This window comes from Uranotaenia lowii, chromosome 3 (genome assembly GCF_029784155.1).
Source record: "Uranotaenia lowii strain MFRU-FL chromosome 3, ASM2978415v1, whole genome shotgun sequence".
Lineage (NCBI taxonomy): Eukaryota > Metazoa > Arthropoda > Insecta > Diptera > Culicidae > Uranotaenia > Uranotaenia lowii.
In genome coordinates, this window is record NC_073693.1 from 117,783,380 (window position 1) to 117,811,094 (window position 27,715).

The 27,715-nt window shown below is 37.1% G+C and overlaps 1 protein-coding gene across 1 annotated transcript in view; it reads left to right on the forward strand.

The window, feature by feature from the left end:
* The window catches only part of LOC129758395 (lachesin), a 589,306-nt gene that overhangs the window by 468,811 nt on the left and 92,780 nt on the right, over window positions 1-27,715 (forward strand). The window contains exon 4 of the mRNA XM_055755900.1: window positions 766-973. Coding sequence (XP_055611875.1) covers window positions 766-973 — 208 coding nt within the window. The remainder of the gene's footprint in view (window positions 1-765; window positions 974-27,715) is intronic.

A 27,715-nucleotide genomic window follows, 5' to 3' on the forward strand; every position in this document is an offset into this window, starting at 1 on the left:
ATGATGGAGATCAATTGGATCAAAAGGACGTGTCTAGTCTAGCAACAAATTGAATCATAAAAGGACTATATAATAATCGAAAAACGGAATCACATGAGGACTGTTTCTCAACAGATTTACAGTAATCCACCAACTTATTCCTAAAATCTCAGAGGTGAATTAACTATCTTGTTAAAAGTCTCTATGAGCAAATAATCATTCAATTTTTGACACTTATTATTCGAAGATTTCGAGTGTTTGATTAACTGTTAGTAGTTATGATATCTGTTGGAATAATTCATTTTAACCACGTGCTTCTGTATCAAATCGAGAGAGAGCAGCTCATTGGTGCGAATAGAAACTTTATCGTAGCTGCGCTGATGCATAATTACGAGCAATTAAATTGAAGTGTAATCCAGAACGCTTCACAATATTGGCTCGCGTTACACGATAAAACTTTGCTACACTCCGAGGGGAGCGGGGGCTGGGATTTAGTAAGTCCATCCGACGAGACCAATTTTAATCCCAAACCAACCTCAAGCTCTTTATCTCGCGATTGGCGAAAACTCCACTTTGCATAAACTGAAGCAGCAGCTGATGCCTGAACTGGCTATCATGAAAACTTCATCCACCTTCCTAACTATCATCATAAGCATCATCGTCGTCATCATCTACGAGTACCAACATAAAACGAAACGCGAGTCTTTTGAATCTATATCTAACCTTGTACCTTCCTAGAGTAAACTCATAAACTCCCACTATCATTCTTATTTTTCCCTCAATCAGGTCGCCTGGATTCACATAGACCGCCAGATGATTCTGACGATACATCGGCACGTGATTTCGCGCATTCCCCGGTACAGCGTGACCTACGACAATGCCAACACGTGGCTGCTGCACGTCAACCAGGCCCAGCAGGACGACCGGGGGTATTACATGTGCCAGGTCAACACGAACCCGATGATCAGCCAGGTCGGCTATCTGCAAGTCGTAGGTAAGTCAAAGTCATCCTCCCCCATGTCAATGCATTGATTGAGAAATGATACCGTCTTTGCTGGGAAAACAGCTTGCAACAATGTTCTAAGTGTACTATTCGGGATAAGTAAGTAGGTATATGAAAGAGTAGACTGGTAGTAGTCATTTTGGAATTTCTCAAACCCTGGGGTCTAAAACATTCGTTTTGGTTCAAAACTCATTCATAAATTTATTGCAGAATTTTTATGTAACATTTACATGAGTAAATTTGAACTTTAAGGTTTGTATGGAAGAATTGAATGAAAAATCAACATCATTTTTCTTTTTCCTGTAACCTCTTGCCTAATAATGGTTTTTGTGTCAATTTATAAATTGTTTAGTGAAAATTTTCTGCTTACAAATTTGTCGTAGGCTGTAACTTTGCATTGAAGAACAATAAATTAAATTGACAACGCCGCTAGGTGCGTACTTTTCATGCAATACTTCGCTAGGCACCCAACAGTGATGTCGATTGAATTTATTGTTTTTCAATGCTTAAAGACACACCCCTGTTAAACAGCTAACAACTTGGTTGCCTTATAAGATGCGAAGTTACGGTATTCAAGAAAGTTGTTCAGCGGAAAATTTCCTTAAGATAATTTATAAAATGGCATTAAAACCATAAGCAGTTTCGGTTCCAAACAAGAAACAAAAATGATGTTGATTTTTCAGTATTGAATATTGAATTTTCTCATACAAACCCAAAAGTTCAAATTTACTCATATAAACGTTACATGAAAATTCTGCAAAAAATCATGGATGAGTTTTGAACCAAAACGAAGCTTACAAGACCCCAGGGCTTGATAAATTCAAAAATGACCCCAAATCTACTCAGCCTAATTATGAAGATGCATCTTGAGAACATGTCTACTCGCTCTTTTGTAACACCTGTCATTTTGTTCAGTGGTACCCCCTAGTAGTTTGATGTTCACAAGTGCAAAAATTTGTGGTGATCTGTTGAGTTTTTTAGATAGCGTATAAATTGGGGTCAAAATTGGATCAAGGGAAAACGCGTGTAAATCGGTGAAATCGTTTATTTAAAAAATCCAATTAAATTTCTTTTTCAAGTTTAATTATTATTAAATTCAGGAAAAATATTCAGTTAGGTTTCCGCTTTTTCAAATCCGAATTGCCGGGCCTTACCCTTAACCCCTGTCATCAGATTTTGTACAGCCACCTTGTCCACCTTCTTCGCCGCAGAAAGCCAGTTTGCCTTGACTTGCTGCTATAAAACTCCTGTCCCGGAAGCTGCTTGTAGGGCTGGAAGCTGTAGGGCTGGACGCACGGTTGTTGACGATACACCTAGCTTATTTGCGGCATCTCGGAGAGAGAGGTTAGGGTTTCGCTTGAAACTACCGGCAACTCTCTTTATCGTCTCAGCGGCTTCCGGCTTTCGATTTCTTCCCGATCCAGACTATCTGGCTGTCGACAAACGTTCCCCAAACACCTTATTTACATTTGTAACGGTTGATTTCGCAACTTTTAGCGATTTTGCCCCTCCCTCTATCGACTACATGGACTTGGCCGGCGTCGTTATTGATTCATGTAAAAGATTGAGATTCTCAAAAGTGCACAAAGAGATTGTATTGCTTTTTTCCAGCAATGTTTCATTTGGTTCATTGTGCAATATTGATTATCTCGATCCAATTACGGAGTACAACCATTATGCAATTGGCTAGGGCGCCCCAAGTGGACTGTAGTTGCTAACAAGCTCAAGCTCTACACATGCGTTATCTATATTGCACACTATGAACTAAGCAGCATTTTAGCCGATTGAAAATAAAATTGATGTTCTGAAAAAAATTTTTTTTTTTTTTTTTTGAGAAATTGCTTGCTAATTAAAGATTGTGATACAAATTAAGATTTTTTTTCTTTTTATCTGTAGTCCAAAATCCAGAAAAAAAAATAAAAAATACAATTTTTTTAAAAATTTCAGGATACAGAAGATTTTTAAAATAAATTTTCTGAAAGGTGTTCTTTTTTTTTGAAGATCGCGTTTGTGGGCTCTAAACAGGATTTGTTTAGTTGTCCGCATACAAATGTTTGTTCTCCACCCCCTAATCCAACATTTGAAGGTTGAGCACCCAGATTCTCAGACATAATGCAAATTTGAGAACTTTAGTGTACAGTAGGGTAGCCCTTATTATAAAGAGGTTTTTAAAAGTCAAAATTTCACTTCTCCCACCCTCTGATACTGATCTTTTCATTAGGATAAATAATTATGCAAAATTTCATTTTGATTTGACGATTCTAAGATGACTCTCAAACACCCTTAAATGGAAAAATTTTAAATAAGGGTATAAATTTTCATTTTTACGGGTGTCTGAGACTGACAGCACATTCACAATGCCCAAAACTGATGCTCTCTCTTTAATCATCAATAACGGCGCCGGCCACGTCCTAATAGTCAATAGAATAGTAGTTTGGAAAAGTGAGCAAGGGATGAAAGAAATAATTCGTGCTTTAGGGCCGAGGTCACCTCTGCATCCTAGCAAATAATTTTGTTCTGAGGATGTGATCTGGAAACACTTTTGACTGGTGTGATCTGATTCTTAGAATCATACCCAAGCAACAAAAAGTCTTGTTAAAAAGGTCAAACACAGCTTAATCAGCCAAATCAAAGTGCTGAAGTTCATTTTATTCATCCCAAAATTTAAGTTCTTATTGAAATTTCGAAGTTCCATTACTGATTTTAACGGCCTTCTGTTCAGTCCACAAGTAATCGTTAAATCAGCAAAATCTAAAAAAAAAAAATCACCCTCTCCTCTCTTACTTTGGTCACCACCAGCCCATGTGATACTGACGACCTAATGAAAAAAAATAGTCCTGATACCAGATTTGAACTGCGACCCTTCAAGATGATAGCCAAACACGCTGTCATGAGGTCAAGCCTAGAGGTTGCCATACCGGCAGCTAAAATTCAAATACCACCAAGGGCAGCCAGTGGCCAGCAGCGGAGACGCATGTTTATTATTACTCAGAAACATTATGAAACGGCATATAAATCAAACATCCGTTAAATAAATATCGGTTTAAAAAATGGAATTCCATGTTTATAATTGTTAGGCATAAGGGTATACAAATTCTTGAGTTAATCTCGATCGACATTTAACTCATGAATATTTTCAACTGATTTTCAATGTGTGATAAATTCGTGGTAAGTAAATACAGTTGGACTTAATTTTTTAAAGTTAAAAAAAATACTTTTTTAAAAAACAGTCCTTTGCGAGTTAGCTTAAAGTTGTTCGGAGTTGATATTTCAAAATAATTATGAAAAGCTAAAAGTCTCTCTTATAAAGACAAAAAAAAATTATGAATATCAACAATATCCAAGCATCAAAAATGATCTATTGATTATATGCCCTTTTGTGATGTCGTCCACATTTCATATTCATGAATTGTCTCGGACATGTCTCAAAGAAGGCTATTTGAGGCTCTATTTATAACTTTGATACTGAGTGATGCGATTGCCGTGTCACAAAAAGGCTATTTCAGGAACCTATCGTAGTTTTCATACTCACATTCGAGTAAATTCGGTACCAATATGCTTTGGCACCTTTGTTCAGCGAAATTGGAACTTTGAAGACACGAATTAAAGTAGATATGGGACTTTTGGTTGTTTGAGTATTCTCCGAACTGTCCTAAAATCAAAATAGCTTTCTAAATGTTACAATTCAAGTAAATTAAAAGAGTATTTGAAAAAAAAACTAACTTGAATCATTCAATAACAAGCCTGTCTCCTACACTAGAATTTTTATCTTGTCAACGAATGTGCTTTTTACCTTTAATAATTTATAACAACAACAAAACCAACCTGTTACTCTTTTTTCAAAATTTAGAACAGAACGGTGAAAATAAATAACTGTCAAGCATGCATCTTTTTCATTCAAATATGCCTACTCATTCATTTGTCATGTTGAAATTTAAAGATTCATGAAGAAAAATGTTAAGATTTGCAATGACTATTGTTCTTTGGAACAGTTATACAAAATTTCGTTAATTCATATCATTGAAAGGAAAACTAATCTATTTTCGATACTCTACAATAATTTCGTTCAAAGATCTGACCACCCTAGATGCTAAACAAAACATTTATTTTTGTTAACGAGCTTTGATCACCGCTGATTCTTATTGGCTTTTTTAGTTGATACTTTTCGGTGAATTTGAAATCAAATAAAAACAATTCTTTTTACGTTTCGGCCTACTACCTTCAGCCATCCTCAGAAAACTATATTATAAACAAAAAACTTAAATTAATACAAAAAATTCTTCACAATATTCCATCACAATTTCACTGCACTTTTGCACTTACGATTTGTTTCGCCGCGTGCTTCCTGAACGGCTGTCTTACTTGATTTAAGTCCGGTTTTGAATCGTTTCTAGCAGCTGGCGTCTATCATTCCCGGTGTCGTCGTGATGTCGATTGTTGTCGTCGTGTTCGGTGACGTCGTTTTTGAATCCGTCGTTGCATTATTTACTCGCTGGACGTCGTGTCGCTCTACACGAACGTACCGGTTCAAAATGTGTATGATATAATTGAACAAAAGTGGCGGGAAATTAGCGATTACACGCCGATACCATGGACTGAATTTAAACGCGCCCTTCACACAATACTTGGAGCGTCGTTTTTTCAGTACAATGGTAAAATCTTCGAGCAAACTTTTGGCACGCCGATGGGCTCTCCTCTATCCCCGGTAGTAGCGTCTCTTTTGATGGAACAACTTGAGGAAACCGCCATCCAATGCCTACGAGATAAAGGTAACAACCTCGTGATGTACAAACGCTACGTCGATGACTGTTTGATAGTAGGTTATGAAAACGACATAGATTGCGTGCTAGCCGAATTTAACAGTCAATGCCCAAGCATAAAATTTACGCTGGAAAAAGAAACTGAAAATTCATTGCGTTTCTTGGATCTCAAACTTTCTAGGTGTCAGGGAAAGATTGAGAAAAACTGGTACACCAAACAAGAAAACGGAAGATATTTGGATTATTATTCAGAAAGTCCATATATACACAAAAAGAACACAGCGATTGCATTGATTGACCGGGCACTGAAACTTAGCGACGTTGAAAAACGTGAAATGAGCATCAATAAAGTTAGAAAAATACTTCATTTAAATAATTACCCAGATGAATTCATCAAATATATTTTAAAAAAGAGGGTAGATGCTATTTACAACTCGCTAAGCAACAGCACTACGGAAAATCTAGGAAAATACGTCTCACTAACATACATTCCTGGATTGAGCGAAAAAGTTAGTAGAGTACTAAAAAATCATGGCATAATTGCATCCTCGAGACCAATCAACAAAATTAAAACCTGTTTATTCACAAAAACGAAAGACCAAATTCCAAAATTAAAACAGACAAATGTGGTATATTCAATTCCTTGTGAATGCGGGAAAGAATACTGTGGACAAACATCTCAAACTCTGGAAAAAAGGATTAAAAATCATAAAACGAGTCTCAAACAAAACACCAGAGCCACAGGATTGACACAACATGCCATAGAACAGAACCATAAGTTTAACTTCGACAAAGCATATATTTTAGAAAGAGTAAACCAAGAAGGAAAACGAAAAACAGCTGAAACATTACACATAAAACTCAAAAAAGGAAGAACAGTAGACATCAAGCAAGGTTCGATTGAAATTTCTAAAATATATAGCTCTATTATTAAAAAACTAAGAGAGACGCCACAATTCGCAACTAAAACGACGGATTCAAAAACGACGTCACCGAACACGACGACAACAACCGACATCACGACGACACCGGGAATGATAGACGCCAGCTGCTAGAAACGATTTTTTTTTTTTTTTTTTTTTTTTTTTTTTTTTTTTTTTTTTTTTTTTTTTTTTTTTTGTTAATGAATCGAAGCGGTCGAACATATTGACGCCTCATCAACAGTATTTTTTTTTTTTTTTTTTTTAGGATACAATTTTATATATATATATATATATATATATATATATATATATATATATATATATATATTTTTTTTTTTTAAAATAATTTACTACTAACACATCTTACGTCTAAACTATCCTAAATTCAACCAAGTTCCAAAATGTCTTGTAAATGCATTACTATTATTCCATCTACTATCTCTTATTTCTTTTTGTAAAACATACAAACTGTGATTTTTGTTATTCTTCAGTATAAAAGATGTTACTTTTGCCACTAACCAAAGGCCGGCTTTCTGTTGCTTATTTTTCTCATTAATTTTGCTAAGTAAAATGTTTTCGGGATCGGACGTTACAATTTTGAGTCGATGTTGTAAAACATACCTCAACCAACTCCATACTTCGATGGACTTTATACAATGTTTTATCATATGTGTGTTCGATTCAATAACTTGGCAACAATCACAAAGGTTATCGGTTAATCTTCCTATATTATAATCATACAACTTTTTCTTTGTAACAACTAGATCGTTGTACAGTAGAAACAACTGTGACTTGGCTTCACTAGGGATAAAACTGTAGCTTATATTGGTCCAAATATTAATCCAATCGATTTCGGGGAAACTCTGCTCTATTTTTGGCACTATTTTCAGTTCATCAACAAAATAACAGTACAGTGAACTCACAGTTGTTAGGGAGAAGTTTTGTTTTATATACAGACCCTTTTCTAGCCATTCGAGAGTGTTTCGACTTAGACATTTTTTCCTGGAGATGTTGATCAGTAGTGTATCTTGAGCATCACTATTTTTTCCTCCGTATATAGCACCTTTTATAAACAACGCTTTAGCTTTCGATTCCACATCAACTAACTTTATTCCTCCTTTATCTAAATCCAAGTATAACTGATTTCGATCGACTTTGAAAATTTGTCCGGGTGTCCAAATAAATCGTCCAACTGCTTTCCGGATTTCAGCTATAAATTTGTTATCCGGTGGAAATATGCTGCATGCATACCAGAGCTTCGAAAGTATAAATATATTCAGTAACCACGATCTTTCAATCAAATTGAGGTGTCTTTTTGAATGTATTGCTATTCGAAAAGAGATATCTTTTGCCAGCTTCTCGTAATTTTTACGGATAGTTCTTGACCATATAGGTGTTATGAAAACACCGAGTATTTTTAGTTCTGATTCCTCTCTAAAATGTTGGGGACCACATGTAGCATTGTTGAATCTAATGTAAGCAGATTTTTCCATATTTATTTTTATGCATGACAACTCTGCATAGGTGTTGATGATGTGTAGAACCAAATCAAATTCAGCATCATTCCTGATTACAATCACCAAATCATCTGCGTAAGCCAACACTCGTAAGAATTCTCCAGAAATCAAAATACCATGAATGCTGTTGTCAATTTTCCGAATCAAGGGCTCAATGTATAGAACAAACAGCACCATACTGAGCGGACAGCCTTGTCGAACAGAGCTGCTTATTTTTATCTCTTGAGTTAAGAATCCATCAAAAAGAACTCGTGAATAAGCTGAGGCATATAGATTTTTCAGGCATTGAACGAATTGAACAGGAATACCAAATAAATCTAGAATTTTCCACAAACAGTTATGATTCACTTTATCAAAAGCTTTTTCGAGATCTGTGCTTAACAAAAAAGCCTTAAACTTTTTGGATTCTTGTGCTTTTGCAACAATGGAGCGGATTTTATGTAAATTTATTGAACAAGATTGATTTTCCGTATATGCTATTTGTCCGCGGTCTAGAAGCTTTTCTGCTATTGAACATAATCGGTTCGCCAAGATTTTTGTGAATAGTTTGTAATCCGTGTTCAGCATTGATATGGGTCTAAACTGGTCCAAAGTTCTAGCATCCTTTGATTTGGGTATGAGTGTTATTAAACCAGCAGTGAATTCTTTCGGAGGAATAAGTGAACCATCTAGATAACCATTAAACACCTTCAGCAAATCATTTTTCAGAGTTTCAAAATGAATCAAATAAAACTCATAAGAAATTCCGTCTGGTCCAGGGCTTTTCTTTTTTGCAGCTTTTCTAACGACATTTTCGAGTTCATCTAGAGAGATAGGATCAATCAAAATACGGGCATCGGTAGTATCCAAAGACTTGGTCATCGAACTGGTAAATGATTCCAGAACAGACTCATCAATCGCAAAATCAACATTTGCAAAAATTTTTGTGAAATGGGATGTTATTTCCTTTCTGAGGTCATCAATTTTAGAAGCACAGTTTTGTCCAACAGTCATTTGCAGTGAACTCAGAGATGAGCATTTGTGCATATGGTTGGAAACATGAAAAATGTTCATTTTTTCATTTTCCAGCAAAGAGAAACCTTGAAAACGAGAACCGTAGAATTTCAGTCGATTGTTTTCAATATCCATTAGCTTCGATTTTGTTACATGTATCTCATTGCTTTTATCTTCACCATTTAGTCTTGCTTTGACAAGTTCATTTAATTCATGATACAATGTGCTTTTTTGTGATTTTATCTGAATATTAAATTCTTAAGATTTTGATTTGTAAAAGAACTGTGTCTTAGGCTTGAGGACAAAATTCCACCAGATACTCCTGTTCAAACTGTATACTTGTCGAGATTGCAATCCAACATAAGTTGTTTCTAATTGAGATTTGCACGCATCATCTTTCAAGAAACAGGAGTTCATTTTCCAGTAACCTTTACCAAACAAGCTCAAAGAGGAACTATCAATTTTGAATTTCATTACTACAGCTGAATGATCCGAGAAAGCCAAAGGTATTGTGTTTATTTCTATAATTTCTCCCAGAAACTGTGAGGATACATAAAATCTGTCTAGTCGTGATGCGGAGTCTAAGCGAAAAAAAGTTAAATCAGATTTCTTGAAGAATGCGGCTACGTCCTTAAGCTGCATGTTTGTTGTCAAATCTCTCAACCCATTGCAAATATTTGCAACAGAGCTACGGCTATCACGTTTTTGCAGAATGCAGTTAAAATCCCCACCAATCACAGTGTTGCTACAGTTATTTTTCAAAACATGAACCAACACAGAATTTCTAAAAAGGCTTTCCCTTTCACGTTTTTTGTTGGTTCCCGAATGACCGTACACATTGATTAAATTTATGCCATCACAAACAATCGACGTTATTCTTCCACTTGGATCGTAAATAACATTATTAAATCCCTGATTTTTCCTTATGAGAATAGCCGTACCTTTGTTATTTTCACTAATATTTACAAAAGCTCCATGCGTGGTTATGAATGAAAAATCTTCAAATAGAACTTCTTGCAGAAAGACAAAATCCAAATCTTCATTCCATACAAAGTCCCTGAGTAAATACTTGTTTACATCGGTTCTTATGCTATTTAAATTAATAGTGGCAATTTTCTTTGAAAAAATCATGACCTACTTGCTTTTCGAACGGCATATCGGCACCTGGTTTCCATGGTGATCGTTTTTGTTTCGCTGCACCTTCGTTTCGATTTTCGGATGTTTGCTTCGGCTTCTCGTTCTTTGTTGTTGTAAGTCCAGTAACGAAGTGGCGTCGGGAATGAATATCGGTGACCCATTTTCCGAATCATTTGACGAATGGCCTTCGACGTCGGCATCCATCGTTGATTTTCTTCCACGCTTAGGACCTCGTTTTGCTTGCTGAGTTGATGGAAAATCTGCTTCCCCGCTCCTAATGTTGCTGGCTTGCGATGTTTCTGCGATGCTTTCTTCTACGTTTTCTTGATGCGATGCTTCCACTGGTGTCGTCGTATCGTTTTGTGGCGTCGTTTCTTTTTGCGGCGTCGCGGTCGAAGCAGGTACAATCTTTTTGCGTGGTGTGCTAGTTGATGCGAGGACCGTCATCGAGCTCTCCATTGGCTTTACGTTCATGTAGGGGAAAGGTTTCCTAAATGGGCCTATCGGGTTAAATGACCCTACGGCTGTTTGGCGAAATGGCTGACTAGACAGCTTATCTGACCAATGCATTTTGAGGGTGATACACTTAGAACATAAGGCAAGAAAGAATTTTATGAATTTATATACTCAAAAAAATTTAAAAAATCATACATGGTTTTGTTACATTTTGATGTAATATTTCGACTTTTAAAAATTATACGTAAAGAAGTTTAAAACAAAAAATAGGATGGTTTTTGTTTCTTACTCAAATGAACTTAAGAAATTAAACATATTTCAGCTTTTGTGGACGTTTAATAATGATTATTTAGTGGAATAATAGAGTGTTTTTGTATGCCCCCATCATGTTTGTAAAATGCCTCCATCCTAAAATAACAGGTTAAATAGAATAAATAAATGGTTTTTATCACTGAACCTTCAAATCTAAGCTCTGAATGACATCTTAAGAATGAATTGAAGATCTAAAGACAGATTTGATAAAGTTTTTCTCATGGATGAACTGCCTCCATAGTATGGCAACCCTAACTTTTGTTTTATTCCACAAAATTATAATAAACATAGATTTTTATAAAACTTCAGCTTTGTCGTACGGAAATTATTATTTTCTAGCAGTTTCAATGAAATTATACGGAAATATAGCCCAAAAAACAGAAATTTTGTTCAAAACATAAATAGGCGCATTTAGCCCACACGGTTTGAGGTTCGCCATTTTAGACAACACTTACAATAATATCGTTTTCTAGGAAACAGAAGAAAATTTTAACATAAAAATTACTCCATTGTATAGAAAACAGATGCCTGCACACGTGTATATAGTTTTTGTACACATATTCTTTGTGATATTTGATTAAATCAGTGTTCTGCTTAATAGGCGCATATAGCCCGCTCCTCCCCTACTCTGGGAGAAGTGGCTTTGCAGGCTGGGTTCCAGCGGCGACGCTGCTGAATAGGCGACTCTGAACCGACTGGGGTGTTAGTTCTCCATTGCGACGTGGGCAGTTGGCTTTAACATGGTCAGAGCTACGGCACAAAAAGCATTTATTGACCATACCATCGTGGTAAATTCGGGCTTGGAAATGGCTAATGCGCAACTGTGATGGAATTTCTTTTGTGATTTCAATATACATTCCTCTCACCGTGGAGTAAACCGGAAAACCAGTGCTAGGATGATACTTTTCCCGCACTTGTTGCTTTATGATTCCGTATTGCGACAGAGCATTAAATATTTCCCGATCATCGAGTTCGGGGGGGAGATTGAAAATCCGGACATATTTAAAGTTTGCTCCGGCATCTGCCATGTTGACCTCGGTGGTGGATCCATTTTCGTACGAGAATCGAAGTACTGGTTGCAACTTTTCCCGGTGTTGGGAGGTTCAGGAACGGCGAAGGTTCGGAATCAGATTTTATATTTAAAGCTCACCGACCTTGCGGACTTGGGGTCAATGACCGGTTAACTTGGACTTAGAAAAAATCCACTTAAGCACCCTTTTAATTTGCAATTTAAAAATTGCCAGATTTCGCGGATTTGAAGAATAAACCGTGTTTAGGGAAAGTAAACGTGCACTCTGTATTAACTTCTTAACTTTTAATAGTATTTTACTTAAATTACAACATGCGGTTTATTCTTAAACTAAGTTGACGAACACGATATAAATTCCTCGGATGGTTGACCCAGACTGCTGCTCGGGATCCAAAACGGCGGGCTCCAAACTTCGGCTGGAGCTCGGCTGCACACAATAGATCGCGTCACGATCGTTTTGGGGCGAAATATTTCCCACCCATTGTTTTCCACCTATTGTTGGGTGATAATCGATAGTTGGCGTCGCGACGACTCACAGCGTCTGGCTACCAATGAATTTTGTAGCGACGAGGGGTTTCGGTATTCAACATCTCGACCCCCCTGAAATAGCTAGATTTCAGTAGTTTTAACGGAGGTGTCTGGACCTGAAGACACGTTTTCATCGTTGGTTGGAATCGGAAGCATGCAAATTTTGGTTACAGGGCGAGTCATATAACCATTGGATGTTCGTAAGGTGACAACTCGGGTTACACCGTCATTGCCAGGGTGTACTTGGTGAATACGGGCCATCTTCCACTTCATCGGCGGTTGGTTTTCATCGACGATTATGACAAGCCGGCCGGGCTCGATCTTGATTGGAGGCTGCCAGTTTTTGACTCGAGGTTGGAGCTGAGTCAGGTACTCGATGTGCCATCTTCGCCAGAAACGTTGTAGCTGTTGCTGCATCAGTTGGTACTGCTTCAGTCGGTTTTCAGGTGTTGAGCTGAGGTCTTTCTCGGGGAGCGCATGGATGGAGGAACCGATGAGGAAGTGAGCTGGCGTGAGCGGTTGGAAGTCCTTGGGATCGTCGGAAAGTTGCGTCAAAGGTCGAGAATTAAGACAGGCTTCGACTTGAACAAGGAGAGTTTCGAAATCTTCGTGGGAGGCAGAAGAATTTCCCAGAACACGTAGCAGATGTTTTTTGGCGGAGCGGACAGCGGCTTCCCACAAGCCACCGAAGTGAGGAGCGGAGGGAGGGTTCAGCTGCCAATCGATACCTTCTTCACTGCATACTTGCTGCATTTCGTCGTGGTGGTCGCGGCTTCGTAAAGTTTTGAGCAGTTCCTTGAGTTGATTACGTGCGCCGACGAAATTTGTTCCGTTGTCGGAATAAAGAGTGGCGCATTTTCCTCTTCTGCCTATGAAGCGACGGAGAGCCTGGACGAACTTGGCGGTGGACAAGTCCGAAACCAGCTCGAGGTGTACCGCTTTCGTGCTAAAGCACACAAAAACAGCAACGTATGCCTTGATCGGTGCCTTTCTATAGCCTTGTCGTATGTAGACGGGACCAAAATAGTCCACTCCTGTGTGGGTGAATGCTCTGGATGCCTGAATACGTGGTGATGGTAATTGGCCCATAAATTGTTGTTGGAGTTTGGGTTTCATGCGAAAACAAGTTAAGCATTGGTGTGTTATTCGTCTGCAAAGGTCTCTTCCGCTCAACGGCCAGAATTTTAGACGCATAGAGCTTAGCATCAACTGTGGACCAGCGTGTAGCAATCGGATGTTCAGCTAGAAGGTTTGAGAATTGATGATTTCCCGGGATTATCATGGGGTGTTTGCTTTCTGTGGACAAATCTGAGTGTTCGAGCCGCCCACCGATGCATAGTATACCATCTTCGCGAACCATTGGAACCAGCCAGCGCAGCCTCGATGATCGATGAACGAAACCAGATTTCTTCAAGTCTTTCAGTTCAGATGAGAAAACTTCCTTTTGAACTAAAAGAACGAGTTGTTTTTCGGCATCGATGAGTTCGCAAAGTTTGATCCTAGTTGTATTTATCCTCTCTTCAGCAGGTTTGCCCAAATTGTAAAGGTAACGGCGACATAGAACGGTAACACGGAGAAGTTTAAAGTAGCATTTAAAGTGACCAAAATACCAATCGTTGAATGTGCCTTCGTTTTCAGCTACAACACCTACCACCTTCCTTCGTTCTTCTTCGTGGACATTTTCTTCACAGGGTTGATTGATTGAATTTGGCCAATGTTCGGAGTCCTGTGCTAACCATGGTGGGCCAGTCCACCATGTTTGATCGGTGACAATTTGCTCAGCGTTGAGCCCTCGGGATAATTGATCGGCGGGATTCACTATACCTGGCACATGTTTCCAAGTGCAATTTTGGGTGAAATTCTGGATAGAAGAAACACGATTGGCCACGAATGTGGTCCAAGTGCTAGGGGATTGTGCCAACCACTGTAGAACGGTTCTAGAATCTGTCCAAAAATATGTTTCAAGGGGGGCTTCCATAGATTCCAAAACCTTCACGTACAGTTCTGCTGCTAACAAAGCTCCACAGAGCTCCAATCGGGGAATAGTTTGACGTTTCAAGGGGGAAACTCTTGATTTGGATGAAACGAGAGATACTTGTGTTTTTCCTGTGGGATCCTTGGAAACTAAATACATGCAGGCACCATATGCCTTTTCAGAGGCATCCGAGAAACAGTGGAGCTGTTTCTGCTTCGCAGAAGCTAAACCAACGAAGCGGGGAATGCGGAGGTCTTTCAGATTTGGGAGAAGGGAATAAAATTCTGTCCACCAGTTTGTTAAGGGTTGGGGTAGGAGTTCGTCCCACCCAATAGGGTTACCATCATTACTTTTCTGCTCCCAAATCAGCTGCATAAATATTTTGGCGCTCGTTACCACCGGTCCTAGTAATCCTAACGGATCGAAAATTTTAGCGATGTTGGATAGTATTTTCCGTTTGGTAAGCTCTTCGGGAATGATTGGGGAAATTTCAAAATTGAACCGCAGCTCATCAGATTTTGGCTCCCACACTAAGCCAAGTGTTTTGACCGTTCGATCGCGTTCAAAATCAATGCCATCGTCCAAAGGAATCGCCAAATTCTCAGCAATGACCCCTTCCAGTACTTCTGGGAGGTTGGATGCCCATTTCCGTAATTTAAAACCTCCACTAAGTGCCAATTCATCCAGTTCCAAGCGAATTTTCTTCGCTTCAGTTGTGCTGTTGATTCCGGTGATTAAGTCATCCATGTATACATCTCTGCTAAGTCTACAAGCAGCAAGCGGAAATTTTTGAACTTCGTCGTCTGAAAGCTGTTTCAAAGTTCGCGTAGCCAAATAGGGAGCTGATTTTGTACCATATGTTACTGTACGGAGTTCATAAGTTTCAATGGGAGCATCTGAAGAAAATCGCCACAAAATGCGCTGTAACGGGTAGTCTTTTGGGTCAATCCAGATTTGCCGAAACATTTTTTCGACGTCGGCAATAAGGACAATCGGGAAAAATCTACTGCGCATAATAAGAGTTCGCAAATCGTCCTGAACTACAGGGCCATTCAAAAGTATGTCGTTCAAGGATGTTCCTGAGGATGATCTACTGGAGGCATCAAAAACAACTCGCACGCGAGTGGTGGTGCTTGAGGATTTTATAACCGGGTGGTGTGGTAAGTAAAAGGCGATTGTGCTATCCGAAAGATTATCTGCTTTCCCCATATGACCGCAATTCAAGTACTCTGTCATGAATGCATGGTATTCGTTTTTCAAATTTTCATCAGAGGAGAGTCGTTTCTCAAGGTTCAGAAACCGTCGCATTGCTGAAGTTTTGGAATCCCCCAATTTGTTCAACGCATTTTCGCACTTCGGTAAGGCTACTGTATAACGACCATCCTTCCCACGTTTCACCGATTCCAAATAAAGTTTTTCGCATTGTGTCTCTTCCACAGAATAGTTTACAGTACGACTTCCGTTTTCGCATTCCCAAAACTTCGCCATAAGATTCTCCAACGAATCTAAAACCGCCGAATGTTTTATTCATTAAATCTTCGGTTTGGAACTTCACAAAGATTGATCTTGTTTCTTTCTCCTTGTGCACAGAGTACAATTCTTCCGGCTTGAAACGGTTGTCCTGGCAGAATTTAAACATTTCTGCTTCCGTCGGTTCCACTGAACCTTTTCCAAAGGCAAATCTAAGGGTGTTTACCCGGATTTTTAGTTCCGACATTCTAGCACGTGGTGACTTGTCAAAGCGAAACAAAAATTATAGTAGGCACTTTTTCAAAACCGTATACATTTTTCTTGAACTATTTTAACTAGCCAGAGAGCACAAAAAAATCGACCGCTCGGTTCGACGTATCGTAGTAAACTGACGATTCAAAACCGGACTTAAATCAAGTAAGACAGCCGTTCAGGAAGCACGCGGCGAAACAAATCGTAAGTGCAAAAGTGCAGTGAAATTGTGATGGAATATTGTGAAGAATTTTTTGTATTAATTTAAGTTTTTTGTTTATAATATAGTTTTCTGAGGATGGCTGAAGGTAGTAGGCCGAAACGTAAAAAGAATTGTTTTTATTTGATTTCAAATTCACCGAAAAGTATCAACTAAAAAAGCCAATAACATTTATTTTTGTGTTCTTCGTAGGTTTATAACCCGGGCTAGATAGAATCATGTCAATCACAACTTTATACACTCCAGAACAAATAAACCTGAGTGGAACTAATAATGCCACTTTGAACGATTTATCAATGAGAAACACAATCAGGCGATCATTAGGTATTTCGTTTACACTATTCTGATTCTACTTGTTGCCAAAAACCTATGATATAAAGAAGATGCAAACATTTTCTTTTGTTAGGTATTATAAAACGATTCTTTGTTTAAAAATTTCTACCAAATCCAGAAAATTCAATTTTCATTTAAAAAGTGACATAATTTTAAAACCAATCATTTAAGAATCTTTATATTGATGTTGTCAAATTTTAATGTTTCTGATTAAAAGAAATAAATCTCAAATAACAATTCATCAAATCAATCAACAAAATGAATGTGGTTTTTCACCTTATTGAAAATAATTGATTTTTAATTGTAGATTATTGATTCTTGAAAGATAGGTGATCAAATTTAAGATTTAAAATATGTCAGCACATTGTTTTACTAACAACAGTGCTTGAAACAATTATCACCTTTTAAAGATGATTTCATCCGAAGATATTTTTTTACTCACTAAATTTATATATTCTATGATCGATCGATATTGGAGTATTTGAGCATCATATGGAATCCTTATCTCGAATCTGTTCAAAAACAATTTTTTTTACATATCTCGCGTGAGCTTTCATTACGTCGAATGAAACAAAATTTGAAAAACTGAGATATTCACTAAAAAAGCTTCATTATAACATTATCTACCTATATGATTGATAAAACAATCAATTTAAACCCTTTTAATGTATAAAATTTAAGACTTTCAAAATGACGAATGAAACAAAACCTTACTTTCCCATCATCAATTTACCGCTACACCACTTATTAAACAGCCACTACGCCGAGAAAATTGAAAATTTTCCATAGTATTTGCATCAGAAACATTTGGGCGTAAGTGCAAGTTGAACGAATCAAAGGACGAAAGAAAAGAGACGAATGAAACAAATTTCCCCTCCAAACGACGAATGTGTTCAGACGTATGAACGATTTATGTTTGAATATGTCGTATGTTCCTATATGATTAAAAAAATAGCTCTAAAAATTGCAAAAAATTAAATTAATAATGTGGAATATCTGACACATTTAGTTTCCATGAATATTGCGTATTTTTTGCAGGGTTATCGGCGAAGGAATAAAAATAGGATTTGAAAAACACTCTTCAAATTTCAGAAGCGTTTTTCTCGGTTTGGTGTTTCTGTTTCATTCGACGTAGTGAAAGCTCACGCGAGATATATACGCTACGTAAAAATAATTGGACCACTTTTCCTCTCCCATCGTATGAATCGCGTTGTTAGCTTATTGATATAGAACCTCTCAGTAAACGCAGAGAATTTTCCCGAATTGCATTTGTACATGATGTTATTACACAAAGAATAGACACTCCTGAATAACTTTCAAAACTAAATTTTGACGCACCCTTCCGTCCATTAAGAAATGAACATTTATTCTTCAATAGACTTTATGACAAAGACTATGCAAAACATCAACCCATAAATCAAATGATGTGCAAATATAACTCACAAAGAGAAGTTATAGAAGTTACAGCGAACAAAACACAATTAAAAGAGGCATTTAAAAATAACTTCATACAACAACACAATAGCTTACATAAGTTTTCAGTAGTTTCAAGTATTGTAGTCTTCAAAGTTTGACTTAATAAATAAATAAATATTGAATATTTAACTACTTTTTCATACAACGGAAATAAGTTTTTTTTTTAATCGAACACAAACACACACAAGATCTCAATGAAACTTAAATAATGTTTCCTCGAGGAGATTCCTTTCACTTAACTCTGAGCGTACATCTTTCGAGGATATAATAGCTAGCATCTAACAAATGCTTAAACCACCAACCCACAGAAAGTGTACTATGTATGCCATGACCAGGATTTGATGTCATCACTGTTGGCTTAGAAGACTGAAAGGCTATCCTCTACCGTATTTTTCCAGTATGACTGAGAATTTTGAACATGAACTATAAACCCTTAAAAATATTTAGACAAGTCCTAAAATGAATAAAATGTTTGAATCTCAACACTCAAGTTAATTGAAGGGTTTTGTTACCGCATTAATGAATTTTTGCTCAGCAAATCTTTAAATCCCGCCCATGAAAAAATGCAAATTTTTTTTAGAAACTAGAAAAATATTTAGCTCAAGATTTTGTTATGATTTCCAACAACTTTGTGAAGACCTTCTTTATCTACATCCTGCAACTTTTATTTCTGGAGCTTCGTAAACCTCCGTGCGCTTTCTCAATTTCACTCCTATGGTAGGTACAGGATACTATTTGTTAGGATTCGGTGTAATTACTTTTATATGAATACGGCCGAACCCACCGTAATACGTAAAAAAGATTGTTCTCGCGAGTAATTACATTTTCTAAAAGAACAGCTTCTTAAAAGCTAATATCGATATGTGCAATCAGTTATCACTTGAGATTAATAAAGTATAGAAGTCATATGCGTTGTTTCCCCTACACAAAGTCCAACTTCATTTAACCGGAAAGTGGGTTGAAGGTTTAAAGTGTTATCCCTGAAGTTCCTTCCCAAGGTGATCCGGAAAATATAGTGGAAAGTGAACGGTTAATCTATACTGTACTACTTAGACCAAATAAGCTCAAGTGAACTTCGGATCATAGATGTCCGCATAACCGCGCGAGAAATCGTTAAAATAACGGCGAGTCTTGGCCTGCCCTAACACTATTTCATCAGCATTTTTCTCTGATAGCTTCCTGAATTTACGTCTTTGAGCAACGCGCAGTTCCTTTCTCCCAAGATTGGACCAAATTCAATCACAAACACTTTTTAACAAAACAATTTTTTTCATTATTGAGTTCTTGAAATTTATCATTCCTGAAAGCATGTGTCATGCCATGCATCATTTTAGCTGAAGGCTCGAGTCTTTATGCCAGAAGTGCTTTTCCAATCATACACAGAGATTTGATAAATAGACATTGGATTTTTGCAATATCTTCTTTGGGTGTTGGGAACTCACAGACAGACATATAGCCGGAAAGACAGACAGATAGACGGAAAGACATACACCCAGGCAAATTCTAATTACAACTTGATGAGATGCTCCTTATGAATCGCTATTTAGAATGTAACATTGTTTTTCATAAGAGTCTTATGAAATTCTTCTAATTCTCGTACAAATTTCTTCTGAAAAATAGGAGAAACGGCATTGTGAAAATAAATATGATGAACACTTTCATTCCATCAGTCAAGTATTTCGTCGTCGTCACAATTATAAAAGTTACTACTTTCACTGAATATTTTTATGTGGTTTTATTCTTCTATATGGTTAGTTTAAGTTGAAATTTACATATTTTTAGTTGAAAATATTTGTAAACTCAATAGGAACATTTAAAGTTTTATTTACTTTTTGGCTTGGTTAAAGGCAAAAAGCGCGAAGTCGAAGGTCCTTGGAGCAATAAAACTTTTATATAGAACCGGGTGTTGAAAGCCAGCTGATCGTCACCATTTACGAATTAAGCAGAAAATTAAATAAAATAAAAAAAAACTTTTTTTGTAGAGAAATGAATCCAACTTAGATGAAATTTCAGGGACTAGATAAGGGAAAATTGATGTTGAAAAACATGCGAAAAAAAATTCGCCTTGTCTCCCGGTGAGACTTGAACCCACATCTTGCGCCTCTCCGGGGCCCATGTATTAACATTCTACTACAGGAGACCAACCTGGCGTATGAATATTATACTGGTTGAGTGTCGATGTCTATCAGAATGAAGGGAATAGTTCTCCCATCTTTTCATCTTACGGTAGTTGGACTCAAATTTGGATATTTTAGGCACGGCAAGATTTGCATTGCCTTCTCATATACTGCACGGGTTGTCAGTTATGATGAGAAATGATGCGTTTGCCGTATTTGGATATCCAACCAAATTCGGTGTTTGGCACCGCCTTATTTTCTATTTTTAAACTGTGACCCAAAGATGGGTCTTGACTCAAACATTCAGTCAGCGAAACTTTTTTTGTAGAGAAATGAATCCAACTTAGATGAAATTTCATCTAGTCCCTGAAATTTCATCTAAGTTGGATTCATTTCTCTACAAAAAAAGTTGTAGTCTCATCTAGTCCCTGAAATTTCATCTAAGTTGGATTCATTTCTCTACAAAAAAGTTTCGCTGACTGAATGTTTGAGTCAAGACGCATCTTTGGGTCACAGTTTAAAAATAGAAAATAAGGCGGTGCCAAACACCGAATTTGGTTGGATATCCAAATACGGCAAACGCATAATTTCTCATCATAACTGACAACCCGTGCAGTATATGAGAAGGCAATGCAAATCTTGCCGTGCCTAAAATATCCAAATTTGAGTCCAACTACCGTAAGATGAAAAGATGGGAATAGAAATAGACCAGGAAAAATGATTATGATCACATGGGAGAACTATTCCCTTCATTCCGATAGACATCGACACTCAACCAGTATAATATTCATACGCCAGGTTGGTCTCCTGTAGTAGAATGTTAATACATGGGCCCCGGAGAGGCGCAAGATGTGGGTTCAAGTCTCACCGGTTGACAAGGCGAATTTTTTTCGCATGTTTTTCAACATCAATTTTCCCTTATCTAGTCCCTGAAATTTCATCTAAGTTGGATTCATTTCTCTACAAAAAAAGTTTCGCTGACTGAATGTTTGAGTCAAGACCCATCTTTGGGTCACAGTTTAAAAATAAAAAAAAACTTTAATTATTTGAATTTTATGCGACATATCTTTTCACATAAGAATATCTTATGAAAAGCAACAACCGCTCATTGAAAACTGTATTCATCCTTTGAATTCATTCCATCATAAGACAATGAATTGCATTATTTTATCTTATGGCGCCACTTCATCAGAGAATCTTATGGCCTACATAATAGGTTTTTTTTCTGAGTGTACAGGCAGACAGACAGACAAAAATTGCAATATAGATGATAGAAAATTTCCATTAATTTTGCATTGAGGTTGCCAGATTGCTCGGTTTTATCCAGGTTTGCCCGGATATTTTGTATAAAATTTGGGAAAAGTCCGGTCTGGTTCGTTTGCCCGGACTTCATTGAAAAAGGATTTTTGTCGAGAATTTTTAAATCAAATGCCTGGGTTTTGCCAGGTTTTCTGATAAAATAGCCCGGATACGTGCTGAAAATTTGTTTTCAAGCTCATTTTATTTTAACATATTTAAAATGGTCAAGCTAACCTGAAATCCATGTAAGCTTTTTACACGTGCTTCAAAATGGTTTGAAGCGCTCTTCATTGTTATTCCTCGCATTAAAATGTTTACGTTACAAAATTTGTGGGGTTTTAAAGTGTTACCAGAACCAACTTAGATTTTTTTTATTTCATTTTTTTCATACAAGGTCTCATATAAAATTGAACGTCTTTGAGTTATCCGAGTGAGCAAAAACTTTGCTGATGCTGTTTTATCCTTGATCAGATCAAGATTAGATGTGGGAGATAGGTTACAAAAAAGTGGGAAAAAAACCCTGTGAGACAGATTCATAGTATTTATAAAACTGTGGTTCATGTAGATTAATTTCATGCTTATAATATGCATTAATTTGATGTGTGATCGAATGTATTCTGCCTTCATAACTTCATACTATCAATTGAAAAATTATTCATGAACCATTGCAGGAGGTCAGAGCAAATATATTTACAAGATTAATTTCTCATTGTCCGTCGGATATATTGGATTTGGTATTGCAAATTTGCTTCTATCATCTCATCACTCGAATCATCGCTTTCTACATATACAAGGTTGTGAACTCTGAAGCAGTAGCAGCAGTTCGAGTTACTTAATCCCTTCAATTATGCTGGATATATCTTCCGAAGCGAGAAACTTGTTCGCACATGAAAATTTAATCATGCTCGTTACGCCGAGAATTCTCGAGCCAAACAGTTCTTGCACCTGTAGGTCGATTGTGTGGGAGTATGTCTATGTGTGTATCGGACTGTGAATGTGCATTTGATATACACACCTACACGGGCCGAGCACACAGAGATTAGAAGTCATAAAAGCTTCGTCGAAGAAGCGAATGAGAACTGATGTCGGTTCCCATTATTAGATTAAAAGATTGTTATATTTCCACACATAAAGCCCCTCAATCTCTCTCAAGAAGAAACACTTCCAAAGTGTGATAGGTTAAAGTTGGAACAAATCGGACCGGGTCGCTCCGAAGAAGTGGAGCAAAAGTAGCAGCGCTAAAGTTGAAGTGGAATGGGATGGATGGATGCAGATAGGAGGACTCTAAGCAGGAGTTAAGAGCAAAGTTTCCCTTTCGTGAACTTGCACTCGAATATATACTGTACTGTACCTAACATATTCGAGAAAGCTTCCTCGATACTGCTGATATGCTCTCGACAAAGTCTATCCAATTAGAAGTTGTATCGTTTATGCCTCTGGAATCTGGACTCGCTTCCACGGGAGAGAAACTCTGATACTGGAAGCCTTCCTTCTTCAAAACATAATGACATAAAGTTTTTGAGCAAGTTCCGAACATTAGCACCAATTATGAACCATATGGAAGATTGATATATTTTGATAACTCCAAAACGAAAACTCATATAAGTTGATTCTTTATCATTGCAAACTTTTTGAAAAAACGTACTTGAGATAATTTTTTTTTCGTTTGAAATACAATCCATTTTGAAGCAAGGAAGTTCTTCCGTTTTACTTCTTTTCCATAGAAACTTTCAAGAACCCAACAAGAGTGCTCTCAAGCTTTCGTAAAATGCATGTGTTGATCGAATTTCATCGTCTTTGTTGTTCTGTTTTATCAACGGCAAACAATATGCACCGCTTATGAACAGAGTGTTTGCTTGTGCAATGTTCACTTTTTTACTAGGAAGGACGACAACTGTACCAACTTTCAGGAACCGATAGGTTACATTTTATTCATATGAAGTGATGGGAGGCATAACGATGAAAAACAACACTTTATTTCTTTCCGCTCTCGAAACTGTCACTCCAATTATAGTTTTCTACTTTAGTTGAAACGAGAAGTTTGAGCATTATAGCTAGAACTAAGTGAGCTCACCCTTTAAACAATGGTTCCACATGCACAGTGCGCTATGGGGTTTGAGACAGAAAAAAAACTAAAATTTACGTCATCGTAATGATATTTGTCACATACCAGTTTATAACTTTTTATTAAGTTAAGATATTTTCAAATATTCAGATCATTATCATAAGCACTTATCGTTCCACAGACATAAGATTTTTAAAGAATTTTCTATAATAGAAATGCTACTTCAATTTCCAATACATCGTTGAAAGCTAATTTTTAAAACTTCTTTTTGAAATATTTTTCATGTTTACACGGGTTACAAAAAAGAGATACAAATGAGTAATTTTATGATTGTCTCTAAGGATTTAAACATTTTAGTCTTTAAGAAAAAGCCCAGTGTTGCCTAAACTTATTTTGTCTTTGAACATTTAACATAGCTAAGGGTCTAATAATCGAATCCAAGAAAAAATAGCTGCACCAGCTCAATCTTGATCAGCATCATTTTCGAAGCCAGTGACGCCGTTGTACCAATAGATGTTTACCATCCTCCGCGTGAGTTCGATATTTCATTCCCAAGATCGGATGCTTTTGTTGAGGCTTTCGATGCTGCTGATTTTGATGTGATTAATCAAGTTTTATCTGAAATTGACTGAACGATTCTCCAAAGATGCACCAGTGTAGATGTACACATTCTGCGCAATTATGGACGACGTTTTTGATAAATCTGTGCCTATGGCTCGTCGTCCTCTACGGCCTCCTTGGACAAATGCTCGTTTGAAACGGTCAAAACAGATTCGTTCAAAATTGCTGCGATAATTTACTAACTCCAGGTGTCCGTTAATTAAACTGCAACTTAACAACGCTACCAGACAATACCGGGTCTACAATTGACTATGCTACCGTCACTATGTGGATCATACTCAGAATGAGCTTCGCCGCTATCCAAAAAAGTTTGGGAAATTTATTAATACCAAACGGAAGGAATCTGGTCTGCCTGCGCAGTTGCATTTAGACGATAGAACTGCCGTATCACCTGCTGAAAAATTTAATCTGTTCGCGGAGCACTTGTCCAGTGTATTCTCAATACAATCGCCAAACGCAGATCAAATTAATGCAGCCATCAGACGATTGCCCATGGATGTGCTAAACCTTGACGTGTTTGTTAGAAGCGAGGAATGGTTTCAGAGTCTATTAGGAATCTAAAGTACTCTACCTCAGCTGGAAAGAATGGAATACCTGCTTGCGTTTTAAAAAAGTGTCTCCCTCTACTGTTGAAACCTCTAACCTATAATTTCAACCAGTCCGTTGGACTGCAGCAATTTCCTACCATGTGGAAAAAATCTTTTATGAGCCCAATCTTCAAAAAGGCGATAAGCAAGAGGTGTGCAATTACCGAGGTGTCACATCGCTAGCTACCTGCTCGAAGGTCTTAGAGCGAATTGTCAACGATGTCATGTTTTCAGCTTGTCGTAGTTGGATCTCAGACAATCAGCACGGATTTTTTTCCGAAACGCTCGGTAACGTCAAACTTGGCAGTGTTCACATCAATCTGTATATCCAATATCGCAATCTACACTGAGATTACTGCTGCATTTGATTCGGTTAATCACGTAATTCGGCTTCAAAAGTTGCCACGTTTGGGATTATCCGACAGACTATGTGCATGGATCAGAAACTACCAAACTAATCGTTCGTCTAGCTGTTAAAATTGGATCATCTGAATCTGTAGATTTCATCCCAACTTCAGGGTATAAGATAGTAACTTAGGCATGCTGTTGTTCACACTATTCTGCAACGACATACATAAATTTGGTGCTTGTTGGATGCGGAGTACTCATGTAGGTACGCAGACGATTTGAATTTTTTTCTGTTCATAAACAGTTTATCCGATTGTCACATATTACAGCAATGGCTCGATACGGTAGTAAATTGGTGCGCTAAAAACCTACTAGTTTTGAGCATTTCTAATTGCTTTATCATAACATTCAGACGGAAGAAAAATCCTTTCGTGTACGAATATAACATACAAGGCGAAGTTTTGGAACGTGTAAATCAAATAAAGGACCTTAACATTGTTTTGGATAGTCACCTGACCTTTAAGCGTCATTACTGTGTCACACTTAAAAAGGTCAACCGAATGCTGGGATTTATCATACGTTTGAGTAAAGAATTTACAGATCCTGTCTGCTTACGAGCTCTGTATTGCTGTCTGATGCGTTCAATTTTAGAATCTGCAAACCTGGTGTGGTGACCTTATGAAGCTGTATGGGTAGCGCCTTTTGAAGCGATTCAACGTAAATTCGTCCGTTATGCTCTTCGTGAGCTGCCTTGGGAGAACCCTTAGAACCTGCCGCCGTATGCACAACGTGGCGCTCTGCTTGGACTTCAGACGCTGTCAAATCGTCAAACCATCTGTCAATCACTGTTCCTGGCAAAGATTCTTCGCAATGAAATCGACTGTTCCTGGATGTTATTTCGTTGCAATGTACAGTGAGCGAAATAAGAATAGCACCACTATGTGTTTTGCTTGTTTAAATATGAATGTTTGAAAATCACCAAAATTTTCTTCTATAAATTGTTTTGAATTGTTTAACGGATAAATCAAGCATAAGTTTACTTTTTTTGGACGTTGCAATTGGCGTTGAGGACCAAAACTATGGAAAAAGGGTGCGAAATAAGAATAAAACCACTTGTGTTTTTTCAACAAAAACAAGATTATTTCTAAAAATTGACTGTGTAAAAGTGAATAATAATGCTTCTACGAATTATTTAAATAGTTAACTGCATTCTAAGGAGTTTTCTAGAATTACAAAGATTTTCGAAGGTTTTAAAATAGTGTTTTAAGAGCCGCTCTTCTAGAACTAAGGAATTTGATATTTGAGCTGTAATTCTTTACCAAACTACTTACTTTCTTCATTAAAATGACGTGAAATGATGAATCAAACATTTTCGGTTTATTTTAAATCAGAAAAAACAGGTTGGTATTCATTAACTAAGTTTTTTTTTTCAATAAACATTACTTTTTCCAGTTTCAAGTCATAGATGGCAGCACTATCTTGCCGTTAATACCAAATTAAGTCTCAATATTGATTTTTCAGGTTTATTTAGGCTCAAATTCATTATTTCGATGTAGTTTTCCAACACAGTTTTATTGGAGTTCACGCTGCAGAAATCTTTTCCGGATTTGCAAAAACAAACACCAGCACAAGAATATAACACCGCCAAAATTCATGCACATCTCAACTTCCGATTCAATTTCAAATCATACCAATAATACTGCTAGTTAGCTGGTTCATCAAGCTCCATCGGAAAGTACAAAATTATTCTGATTATCGGTCCAAGAAATTCACTTTTATGGGTTCATGATGAAATTCTTATTTTTTGATATTGTGATCTTAGAATTTCCAAGGCTGTCACACGATACCAGGTACTTATTTCTTGACCAAAATCATCCAGCACACCTGAATTAATCCCAGATATTTGAAAATGAGCATCAATTCGGTATAATTGCAAGATAGTGCTGCCATCTACGACTTGAAACTAGAGAAATAGCGTTCGACTATTTAAAAACATTTGTATTTTTGAATTTGAAGCCTGTTTTTTTTATTCAAATTCAGCATCAAATCTATGTTTCGTCAATTTGCATCATACTTATGAATGATAATGAAGAAATAAAGCAGTTTGATAAAATATTATAGCTCAAGTATCAAATTCCTAAACGCTAGAGGAGCATCTCTTGAAAGCCTCTTTTAAAACCTTTGAAAATCTTCGAAATTCTAGAAAACTCCTTAAAACACAGTTATCTATTCAGATAATTCGTAGAAGCATTATTATTCACTTTTATACAGTCAATTTTTAGAAATAATCTTGTTTTTGTTGAAAAAACACAAG